The sequence below is a fragment of the Hibiscus syriacus genome, unplaced genomic scaffold, assembly GCF_006381635.1.
Source record: "Hibiscus syriacus cultivar Baekdansim isolate YM2019G1 unplaced genomic scaffold, ASM638163v2 tig00110279_pilon, whole genome shotgun sequence".
NCBI lineage: Eukaryota > Viridiplantae > Streptophyta > Magnoliopsida > Malvales > Malvaceae > Hibiscus > Hibiscus syriacus.
The window spans coordinates 781,520-793,061 of record NW_024062659.1 but is presented as its reverse complement, the minus strand read 5'-3'; the positions used below and the strand labels follow the sequence as shown (position 1 = coordinate 793,061).

At 34.1% G+C, this 11,542-nt stretch overlaps 1 protein-coding gene across 1 annotated transcript; it reads left to right on the top strand.

Moving 5' to 3' along the window:
- Positions 1-2,710: 2,710 nt before the first annotated feature.
- Positions 2,711-6,271, top strand: LOC120115895 (protein FAR1-RELATED SEQUENCE 9-like). The gene is made up of 3 exons (XM_039136503.1): positions 2,711-2,861; positions 3,576-5,074; positions 5,992-6,271. Exons 2-3 carry the CDS (start codon positions 3,593-3,595, stop codon positions 6,157-6,159), a joined length of 1,650 nt encoding a protein of 549 aa, XP_038992434.1. The 5' UTR covers positions 2,711-2,861; positions 3,576-3,592; the 3' UTR covers positions 6,160-6,271.
- Positions 6,272-11,542: the final 5,271 nt, after the last annotated feature.

Sequence of the window (11,542 nt, the reverse complement as noted above, 5' to 3'; positions counted from 1 at the left end):
CGAAGAAAATTTAGTTTTAGGGTGGACACGAATAAAATTCAAGATTAACACTATCAATAAAATAAAGAACTAATTGAAGAAAATCCATATTTCAAAGTGGGTACATGCTCACCCTAAAGTACCGCCACTACAAGATGATGCATGATTTTAGAGTTTACGTTAAAAATTGTTGTTAAAATTAACCTCCAATATTTATCAAAATAGTCCTTTCTACTCCTATATTTTGTTCCGGAGCATTTACCAGCTTTTTATTTCAGAATAATAGAATATCTAACGTTTGATCGAATAGTCACTTTAGTTCTTATTATCTTTCTTCGGAGCATTTTGGCCCTCAATATTTTATTTTACGATAAAAACCTTATTTTGGAGCATTTGTCGTTTATTAACCAATGATTTCTATCCGTAAAGATGTCATTTTGTTCCAAAATGAAATGTTGAAGACCAAAATGTTTCAAAAAAAAAAGGTAGACTACTCAAATGACCACTTAACTATGAGGTTGGTGTCGATATGACCACCATACTTCCAATTTTAACAATATGACCATATAACAACTTAAATGGTTTTAATGTAATCATTTTTCGTTAAAAACATAAGTCATAGTTGGTATGGTTATTATTGACTAACCGCGAGTCAAAGGTCCACATAAGTTAAACCGTCTGTTTTAAACGGAAAGTGACTACATTAAAATCACTTAAATAGTTATGTGGTCATATTGTCAAAATCGAGAGTATAATGATCGACACCAACCTTAGAGTGAATTACCATCGTTTATATTGACAGGATGATAAATTCAAATGAAAATGGGGTTCGATTTTTGCCGTTGAGATTTTGTTATTGTTTTTCTTTTAACAAAATAGTGTTTTTCCCCTTTAGAAGTAATCGGATCGCATGCCATCCACATTTGGCTTTGGAATAGAGTTTCCGTTACATGTAGTTTGAGTGGGATGAAAATTTAAAATGAATTCGATGGGTTTCGATTCGATCCGATTCGATAGGATCAAATTATTTTTTATAAAAGATTTGGGTTTGGGTCGGGTGGATTCCTACTCATGAGCTTTTGAGTTAAGTCAAGCTTCAAATTTTAATTTCAAATCCAAATCGAACTAGATAATTTTAACCTCACAAGTTTTCGAGTTGAATCCAGTTTAATTTTAAACTTTTCGAATCAAGTTTAACGATACTCATACTCAACTCGACTTGTTTACTGCCCTAATTGCTACACAAGAATATTCCAAACTTTTCATGAAATATTGCAAAAATATTTTCATCTTGGTATTATACGGAGTCATATGACTACTAGGGATGTGCAAAAATACTCGACCCAACCCGTCGATCCGAATTTAAAAATTCGGGTAATTGTCTAAAAACATTATCTGGCCGGGTCGGGTACCTGACCTGACATTTCCCGAGTCAGGTCCGAGTCACAAAATTGAATTTTTGAGTACACTAAACCCGTTAGGGTTTTTTTAGGGTAAACTACCTATTTGGTCACTTACATATTATCTAATTTATGTTTTGGTCACTCAATTATTATTTTTTTACAAAATTACACCTAACGTTACGTTTTGATTCTGTTTTGGTCACCCATATTTAAAAATGAACAATGAAGCTAACATGACATTTTTTTTAATTATGTTTGGATGTTGGACTAATATTTTTTAATTATGTTTGGATGTTGGACCATGTAATTCGAAGATTCGAACAGTTAAATTTGTGTGTGTGTTTTTAATTAATAATTTGAAGAAAAAAAGGGTATCCGGGTACCCGTAAAATCTGGGTCGGGACACGGGCCGAGAAATCAATTACCCAAATATCCGAGTACCCGGATTTGCAAACCCCTATTGACTACTTCATTAGGAAATTGCATACCTTATCTACCCAATAGCCTTCACTATGTGGATATCTCCTTTTACCAAATCAGACACTTCAGTATCATATATAATAAGCTTCTGTTCCATTCTTCTGACCATCAAAACCAAACATGAGTCCTGCGCCCATCACTTGGTTGCTCCATCTATCCTTGCTTTTGATCGTGTAGGGGGCATTCTGTCTTAAACTGAAACTTCGAAATCATAATACTTCAAAAAATACAAAATAATCATTTTATCAAATGCTAAAGACCAATTTTATCATTATACCCAAAAAAATAAAACCATACGTCAAGTAAAAAACCAAATAAATGGGCCATGGAACTTTGATAGTTAATTTTTGTTTTATTTTAGTACCACCCGTTAAAAATTTAACGGATGAGTTTGTCAACCGATGCGTCTTTAGTAGCCAACCGTGACATTCGTCGGTCAATAAAGCCCAAGTTTTTCAATTCGCACCTTTTCGACCCCTAAACGTGATTTTGACATTTATTTCACAAGGAAACACTTTAATCTTCTCAAATCAATGATTGTCTCTTCGATTTCTCCATCCTCCGATCTCCGTCATCAATTATCAGATGGACTATGTTGGTCGACTTGTCATTATATCATGGTTCACCGTTCAGATTGGTCGTCCGTCCTTCAAAACTATGCCCCACCAGTCCATCTGTTAAGATTTTAATGGTATGATACTAAAATAAAATAAAAAAAACTAAACTTTAGGTATAACTTTGATAAATTAAAAGTTCAGGTACTAAAAGGATAAGAACTGATAGTTTAATTACTAAATAATTAGTTTACCCTTTACAAAAAATGTGTGGGTAAATCCCAAAAATGTTGCCTGAATCCGCCCCACCCGTTAACCAAGAACATTAAATCCTTTCGACCCATCTCCAAGCTTCGATTCAAGTTCATCAACAGCTAGCCAATTCGTCACCTCTCGGTGAAACCGCCGTGAAAGTGTTCAGCTTTTATCTCAATCGGGGCTTAGGGTGAGTTCCCTGTTCTTGCCTTATCATCATCCGTCAATTATTCATATGTTTTCGTTTAGGGTCTTTTTGTTATCGTCTTCTTCGGTGTATGAATTGGTATTTTTTTTTTTGTTTCTAATTGATTCAATGCTTATAATTTAGAGTTACACTCTTACTTGGAGTAAACTTTCGTTTCTTGAATGGAATGATTTTGATGTATGTTGTTTCACTAGAGACTTCACGGAAAACATTATAATATGTATGTATGGATGGATGGATGGATGGATGCTGGAATTCGAATTCCGGATTTGCTTGGTATTACCTCTTGAAGATGGTTGTGTGAACTAACTGAACTAATATTCGGGTTCGAAACTGGAATTCGAAAGCTTAATATTGTTTTACCAAAGTAATATCATACTTCACTGCCTGTTTCTGGAATATCTTATGCTTGTTTTTGGTAAAAGGAAGACAATGTAAAGAATATTAGCTCTAGCGGATTGTTATTTATTCAGTCGACCTTATTAGATCGACCCTTAAATTGTTAAATAGGTAAAGCTGTCATAGCAAACTGAGTTCTGATGACATTTTTAAAATAATCGACGAGCTGATAAAGTATACCTTTTGGTAAGTATGGACGGTGAGCCACTGTTGAAGCCTGTTGAAATGTGTATTTAGTATTTACAAAGAAATTGAATGAGAAACTCAACACATTTTCCTTCTTTGTGTTTGATACAGTGGGATTCTAGAGATAAATGAGTGCCACAAGACACCGGACCCTAGGGGGTGGGGTTCACCATATATTGGACTATCTGAGACGAATGCAAGTGGAGAATCCTTCGTTCTTTTATGCAATTCAAGGTGATAATGACCAGACCGGTGGAAACATATTTTGGGCGGATGCTACAGCAAGGATGAACTATACTTACTTTGGTGATACCGTCATATTTGACACAACATATAGGACAAATCGCTACAGGGTGCCATTTGCCTCGTTCACAGGAATCAACCACCATGGGCAGCCGGTGTTGTTTGGATGTGCTTTAATTCTCAACGAGTCCGAGTCCTCGTTTGCATGGCTATTCCAAACCTGGCTTCATGCAATGTCTGATCGTCGTCCCATCTCTATAACAACCGACCCTGATCGTCTCATACAGACGGCTGTTACGCGGGTTCTTCCAGAAGCACGCCTTCGCTTCAATAGATGGAGCATTTTCAAAGAAACTCAAGAAAAGCTGGCTCACATATACCAATCCAATCCCACGTTCGAAATAGAATTTAAGAAATGTGTTGACGAGGCTGAGACGATTAATGAGTTTGAGTCATCTTGGTTATCACTTCTGGAACGTTACTTTGTCATGGATAACGAATGGCTTCAGTCGATGTACAATGCTCGGCAACAGTGGGTCCCTGTTTATTTGCGAGATACCTTCTTTGGGGACTTCTCTATAACCGAGAGAAACGTAGGCTTAAACTCATTTTTTGAAGGGTTTGTGCATGCATCAACTACCATACAGATGTTGATTAAACAGTATGAGAAAGCTGTAGCGAATTGGCACGAGAAAGAGCTGAAGGCTGATTATGACACCACCAACACTTCACCGATTCTTAAGACACCGTCTCCCATGGAAAAACAAGCGGCTAATCTCTATACAAGAAGAATATTCATAAAGTTCCAAGAGGAGCTAGTCGAGACCCTTGCTAATCCTGCCACTAAAATTGATGATTCGGGAACTGTCGCAACATATCGGGTGGCCAAATTTAGGGTAGAGCACAAAGCACACACCGTCAGTTTCTTCTCCTTTGAGATGAAAGCTAATTGCAGCTGCCAAATGTTTGAACATTCTGGGATAATATGCAGGCACATATTAGCAGTTTTCAGGGCAAAAAATGTTCTTACACTGCCTTCGCAATATGTACTAAAGCGATGGACTAGGACTGCCAAAATTGGAGATGTGCAGGATGAACATGCTTCTGATTTGCCAAATAATTCTCCTGAGTCCTTAACGGATCGGTATAACATCCTACGCCAAGAAGCTATTAAGTACGTCGAAGAAGGGGCAAAATCTATTCATGTTTACAACGTGGCAATGGATGCTTTACAAGATGCACTGAAAAGGGTTACTTCTAATAAAAACCAAAGCCCTATATCGGCAGAAGATGGAGCACTTAGCAGTGGACGTAATCAAGAGTTGCATGCTGCTGGAAATACTGAGACAATGGCATGCCAATCTGTGGTCAGTTTCTCCTACTTTAGGACTTTATCTAGCTTGATAATGCCCCCTGTTATGAATCTTCTCGAATGGACTGTATCACTAATTCATCTTGTTATTTGACGAGATTACTTGATACTTTTTTCTAGGGGCATCTAAGAATAGGAATCTGAGCTGTTTACAACTAATCCTAAGTCGCTGAATGTAGGATTTAACCGTTTTAGAAGCAGGCTTTATCTTTCCTATTGAGGTTCTGAACTATTCTTACATATGTTTTCGTCTTAATCTCAAATTAGGTAGTTTGCGTTTAGGGTCTGGTCGGTTAGTGAGCATTGATTCATTCGATCCTGTTCTTTTGTTGGTATATTCATCGAGTCATCAACAGTACTCATCTGATAATAACAGTGGTACCGTACCGACATGACTCTAATCAATGCTAACTCTTTTACACAACTGCCTCAATGATTCAAGTCAGTATGTATGTATACATACAATGCACTCTCTTTATCGAGAGGATTGATCATAACCGAACTGACCACAATGTTTTTCTGTTTGGTCGAACTGACTTGAGAGCCTTCTACTCCTAATACGACCTAAACTAGATCGTAATCATTCTCAACAAACACTTAAAAAGTTCTTCCATATTTTTCGTTGGATCCGAGTAAAAACCAAAGGTATTGAGTGGTAGATAAGGCAGGAGCAACACAATAGTTCAAGTATTTTTTATTATTCCTGCCCATTCCTAGCTCGAAGAACCATTTATACAAATAAGAATATCGTTCGTTACTGATTTCTGAACATAGAAATAAAATGCACAGTTCGTTACTGAATTAACGTAGAAAATAATTTCACGAGAAACAATCTCGGATGTCTTGCCATCACCGTTTCATTGTTTTTTGTGATTCAAATTCATGTTTTTCCCCTATCGTCTTGCTGAACAGGACGAGAAGGAAAAGAAAGTCCAGGAATTGTCGACGGAGTTGGAGAACATAAACCGACGCTGCGAAGTGTACAGAGCGAACCTGCTGTCGGTGTTGAGGGACATGGAAGAACAGAAGTTGAAGCTGTCTGTTAAAGTTCAAAATGCAAGGCTTAATTTGAGAGAGTGAATGTAATAGGTAAAAGAAATGTTGTGAAGATTAGTATTTTGATAGTATTTTCTTTTAGCTTCTTAGATGATTTGGTATAGAATTTGATCAAATGTAGTTTCAATTGTATGAAAATATTGGGTAAACTATATGTTTAGTACCTAAACTAACAGTTTTTGTCCGTTTTAAAACTTGAACATTCAAAAAAAATTTCAAAATCATACCTTACGTTTAGTTTTTGTTTCATTTTAGTATCCGTTAAAAATTTATCGTTAAGATTTGAATTTTTTTTAAAAAGTTTAGGTACTAAAATAGACTAAAACTGATAGTTTAGGTACTAAACGCATTAAATTTTTAACGACGAATATTAAAATGAAACAAAAGTTAAACATTAGGTAAGATTTTGAAAAATTAAAAGTTTAGGTGTTAAAACGGATCGAAACAGATAGTTTAGGTACTAAATGCATAATTTATTCTAATATATATTAGGATAAGAACAACTTTCTAGTTATTTTTTTAAAGGTTCAATGGTGTATGAAGTCCTTCAACTTTTGAAAACAAATCAATATAGCCCTTGAATTTTTTGTACCCAATTGAATATTTAAACTGAGAAATTAAACCATTTAAATTATCGAATCGAAAAATTGAATCAATTAACATATTTGATCAATTTTACATATTTTAATAATTATTTTTTTAAGATATTATTGTCATAAGTCGCATTGAAGATTTATAACATGAAATTTATAGTTTTTCTAAATAAAAAAACTTATTGAAGTATTAAAATAATTTTTACAATTTTTAAAAATTAATATTTTTTTTAAAATGTCACTTGAAATTATTGTGATGTGTGATATGGCACCAATAAATAAAAAATATTTAAGGTCAATATTGGTAAAAAAAATGAATTGATAAATTTTGAAGTTTAAAAATTTAATTGAATGTAAAAAAAAATGAGGAGTTTAATTGTTTTCTCTCGTAAATTTAAAAAATATTTTTTTTATAACCATTTGTATCTGATCTATTGACTGATTAATCTGGATCGGATATTGTAGAGACAAGAGCGACTCTCTCAATCCAATTTGTTCCATTTGCGATCGTCAAAATTCAAACCCCTAATCTTACTTAAGGGATTCATTTTACTATAATTTAATTTAAGTTAATTTTTCGTTTCAATGATAAAATTGATATTATTAACATTAAATTTAATGGTAAATTACGCCAATGATCACTCATGTTTGTGGTAGTGTTCATTTTCACCACTGATGTTTAAAAAGTCATAAATCAATCACTAACATTATCGTTTGTTACAAAATGGTTGTTAACAACAGTTAGTAGATGTAATGGAAATCACAGACCATTATCTGATGAGTTGGATCGCTGAACCATTTTGACCTGCTTTTCTACCCCATCTTCTTTCTCAACCCAACCAAACTGTTTCTTTTCCTCTCCCAATATTTCCCCAGAAAAATTCCCATTTTGACCATACTTTCCGAATTCGGTTCTGATTTCGGAGGTGGATAAGCAGCTACATTTCCTTTTAGGCTTTAACCCCTCATTCCGATCATTTCTTTCTCATAAATACCCTTTACATAAACCAATCTTCAGTCACTGAAAAACATATCGAATTCCGGTAGAGGATGTTGTAGATGTTGTTGGAGCTTCGTCTTCACTTTGGGTCTAACAACACTTTTCATGTGGCTAAGCCTACGAACTTCAAATCCCAAATGTTCCATCAAAAAAGTATATTTGTCATTGCTTAACAAAACCTTAAACACACCAAAAGATACCACCTTAAACCTCACGTTAAAGCCAAGCAACCACAACAAAGATGAGTCTAGAAGGGAGGGTGAAAGTGTGTAATGCGTTGATGGATATGTGTGGAAAGTCTGGGATGGTGGCGAATATGAGAAGGGTTTTGGTGAGATGGAAGAGAAGAATGTGGTGTCATGTATAGTGGTTTTGGATGAGGTGTTGATGTGGGAGGGTGTAAGTAATGTAAAGGAGGTATTCGATGATATGCCATACCGAAACGAGGTCGTATGGACGATAATGATTGTTGGCTATGTAGGGAATGGATTTAGCAAGGATGGATTTTTGCTTTTGAGTCAGATGTTGTTTCATTATGGATTTAAATTGAATTATATAACACTTTATTCTTTACTGTCAGCTTGTGAATAGTCCGGAGATGTGGTGATTGGTAGATGAGTTCATGTTTATGGCTTAAAGATGATGGGGATGGAGATGGATATCATGGTGGAAACTGCCATGCTAGATATGTATGCAAAATGCAGAAGGCTTGATACTGCAATCAAAGTTTTCAAGTTCATGCCGCAAAGAAGAGGAAATTACGATAAAAATGGGATTTTTTCTGGGGAAATATTAGGAGATGAAAAGAAATAATTTGGTTGGGTTGAGGAAAAAGATAGGGTGGGTTGAAGAAGAAGAAGAGTCGGTCAAAATGATTCTAATGTGGCAGTCAACGATCTAACTCAGTAGATAACGATCCAGCTGTGATTTCCGTTATGTCTACTAACTGTTGTTAACGTCGAATGACCATTTTATAACAAACGATAACGTTAGTGACCGATTTGTGACTTGTTAAACATTAGTGGTAGAAACGAACACTACCCCAAACATGAGTGACTATTGGCATAGTATACCCTAAATTTAATGATAATATAAATAGGAAGCAATATTTTTTAAAAGAGTATATTATTTATAATTAATGATTCGAAGTTATTTTCATGTTACGATTCGATCCAACTCATAAAACTTTGATTTATATAATAAATAAGTATTTAAAGTATATCATTTTCTTCATTTAAGTATCAAACGTATTTTGGTCAAAATATATACTTAAAGTTATTCTTTTTATCAAAATAGGTACCTAAAGTATTTTTTTGTTAAAATAGATAAAGTATTCAAAATTTTCATCCAAGTACTTAAAGTATTATTTAATTAAGGCTTCTATCACAAATAAGTACCTAAAGTATACATTTTTTCATTTAAGTACCTAAAATATTTTTTGGTTAAAATAAGTACCTAAAGTTATCTTTTTGGTCAAAACAAATACCTAAAGTATTTTATGTCAAAATAGGTACCTAAACTATTCAAAATTTTTAATTTAAGTTCTAAAAAAGGCGACATGTGACATTAATTAAAAAATACTTTAAATACTTAGATGAAAAAATTGAATACTTTAGGTACCTATTTTGACAAAAAATACTTTAGGTACCTACCTATTTTGACAAAAAATATAACTTTATATACTTATTTTGATCAAAAAATACTTTAGGTACTTACATGTAAAAGAGGACATATTTTAGGTATTTATTTGTAATATAAACCTTTAATTAATGGGTTTTTTTGGCCCAATAGGGCACCCGCCGTAATTATTTGACCCAATAGGGCACCTTAAAAATTAATTTGGGAGCTATGACATTTTCTACAGTCCAAGGTGAACTCGTTATGTCGAGGTGACGAGTTTTATAAGATATAATTTTTATATTTAGGGCCTAATATTTTAATATTTCCTGTGAAACTCGTCACCTCGAGGGGACAAGTTCTATTAAAAAAATTATTTTTTAAGATTATTATGCGAATTTAATGTTAGAAACAAAAATAAAATACATAGGAACTTGTCACATCGAAGTGACAAGTTCTTTTAGATTTTTTTGCTCTCTAAAATGTGGTAGATTATGTTGAAAAGTATAATAAACTATGAACATTAGATTAAATTTTCAGAAATGCACATTAGGAAAAAAAACTACAAACTTAATACATTAACATAAGGATGTAAATATGACTATTTCAATCAATAAAGTCTATTCTTGATCAACACAAGGATTATCGGCCTGCTCGACATCTTGGGAGATGTGGACAATGCTTCCTATTGTGGCCTTCACCTCTGCAATGGCCACATAGCTTTGACATGCCTTGCTCTCTTTGGGGTCATCCATTTTAGTATGAATTCGACTAGATTCAGGACGACCCCTTAACTTCTTCATAATTACATATTGGGTAACCATTTTTTAGAGACAGTAGGCTGTCAATATGCATTGTTCGGGAGATATTTAAACTTGTAACTGCGTATGTTGCGCATAGTATGCAAGCTATAACAATCATTAGCATAAATGTATGAGTATGCATTCATATGCATACATGCAGTAATCAAGTAAGCACATGGGTATCTGAAGGCTTGAAATCGACCATAAATACATCATATTCTATTCAAATTACCAATATAGGTAGCAGAAGTCTCACCCTCATGTGGTCGAACTAGTGCTTGGACAATATAATTAGATTTCAGTCTGGTGAAATTACGAACATACATTGATGTTACATGAGTTTGATTTTTGGTCATTGCTTTCTCTAGATCTGAAGCCCAATTTCTACCTTTGCTGAGCATTGCCTCTACTTGGGCACTTTTGTCTGCCTAAACTTTACCCAATTTAAGGTATGTCTCCTGAACAATACTTTCCACTGGAAGATGTTTAGTTCCTTTTAGCATTGAATTGATACACTTGCCAAGATTGGTTGTCATATGACATTAACGTCGACCTTGATCGTTATAAGCATATGCTTAGTTTTTCAGAGGTATCTCAGCTGCAAAGTTATACACCTCTTCTCTATACTTTCTCAAATTTTTCAGTCTTGCATGAAAGCTCGATTGTAGTAATGTGTAGCCTGAAAAATAATTACCTGTAAGAATAATAATTTTAAACGAAGACTAAGACCAAAAAACGAATGGTAAAATTGAATAAGTTATCCATGCTGATAATCTATTTCTTTATCTTCTTATTCTTGAACCTCGTCATAGCAATTAAAGCAATATAACGTATGCAATACGCAATAAATGCATGCGGAGGAGACCACATACTTCCCAGTCTATCAATCGGGGCTAACAACCCATGTGACCGGTTTGAGATCATACAAATCGCATCTTGAGTGACAACATGGAAGCGCAAGTTTGATAGAAAGAAATTCCACGTTTGAAGCAATATGATTTTATTTATGTTTACGGTGTTCGTAAGGTTAGTTCTATTTACATCCTTATGTTAATGTATCAAGTTTGTAGTTATTTTCTTCCTAATGTGCATTTTCTGAAAATTTAATCTAATGTATTAAGTTTGTACTTCTTTTAAAAAAATCTAACAGCACTCATCACGTTGACGTGACGAGTTCATGTGTATTTTTTTTCTTTTCAACCTTAAATTCGCATAATAATCTGAAAATATTATATCTCGTAGAACTAATCACCTCGACGTGACGAGTTTGCCATGAATTGTAAAAAATGTCGTAAATCCCAAATTAATTTTTGAGGTGCCTTATTGGGCCAAATAATTACGAGGTGCCCTATTGGGCCTCAAAAAACCTAATTAATGTCACATGTCAACTTTTT

Coding starts and splice junctions, on each gene's coding strand:
- LOC120115895 (XM_039136503.1), top strand. CDS start 3,593: ATGAGTGCCACAAGACACCGGACCCTAGGGGGTGGGGTTCACCATATA. Junction 5,075..5,991: donor CAATGGCATGCCAATCTGTG/GTCAGTTTCTCC, acceptor CTTGCTGAACAG/GACGAGAAGGAAAAGAAAGT.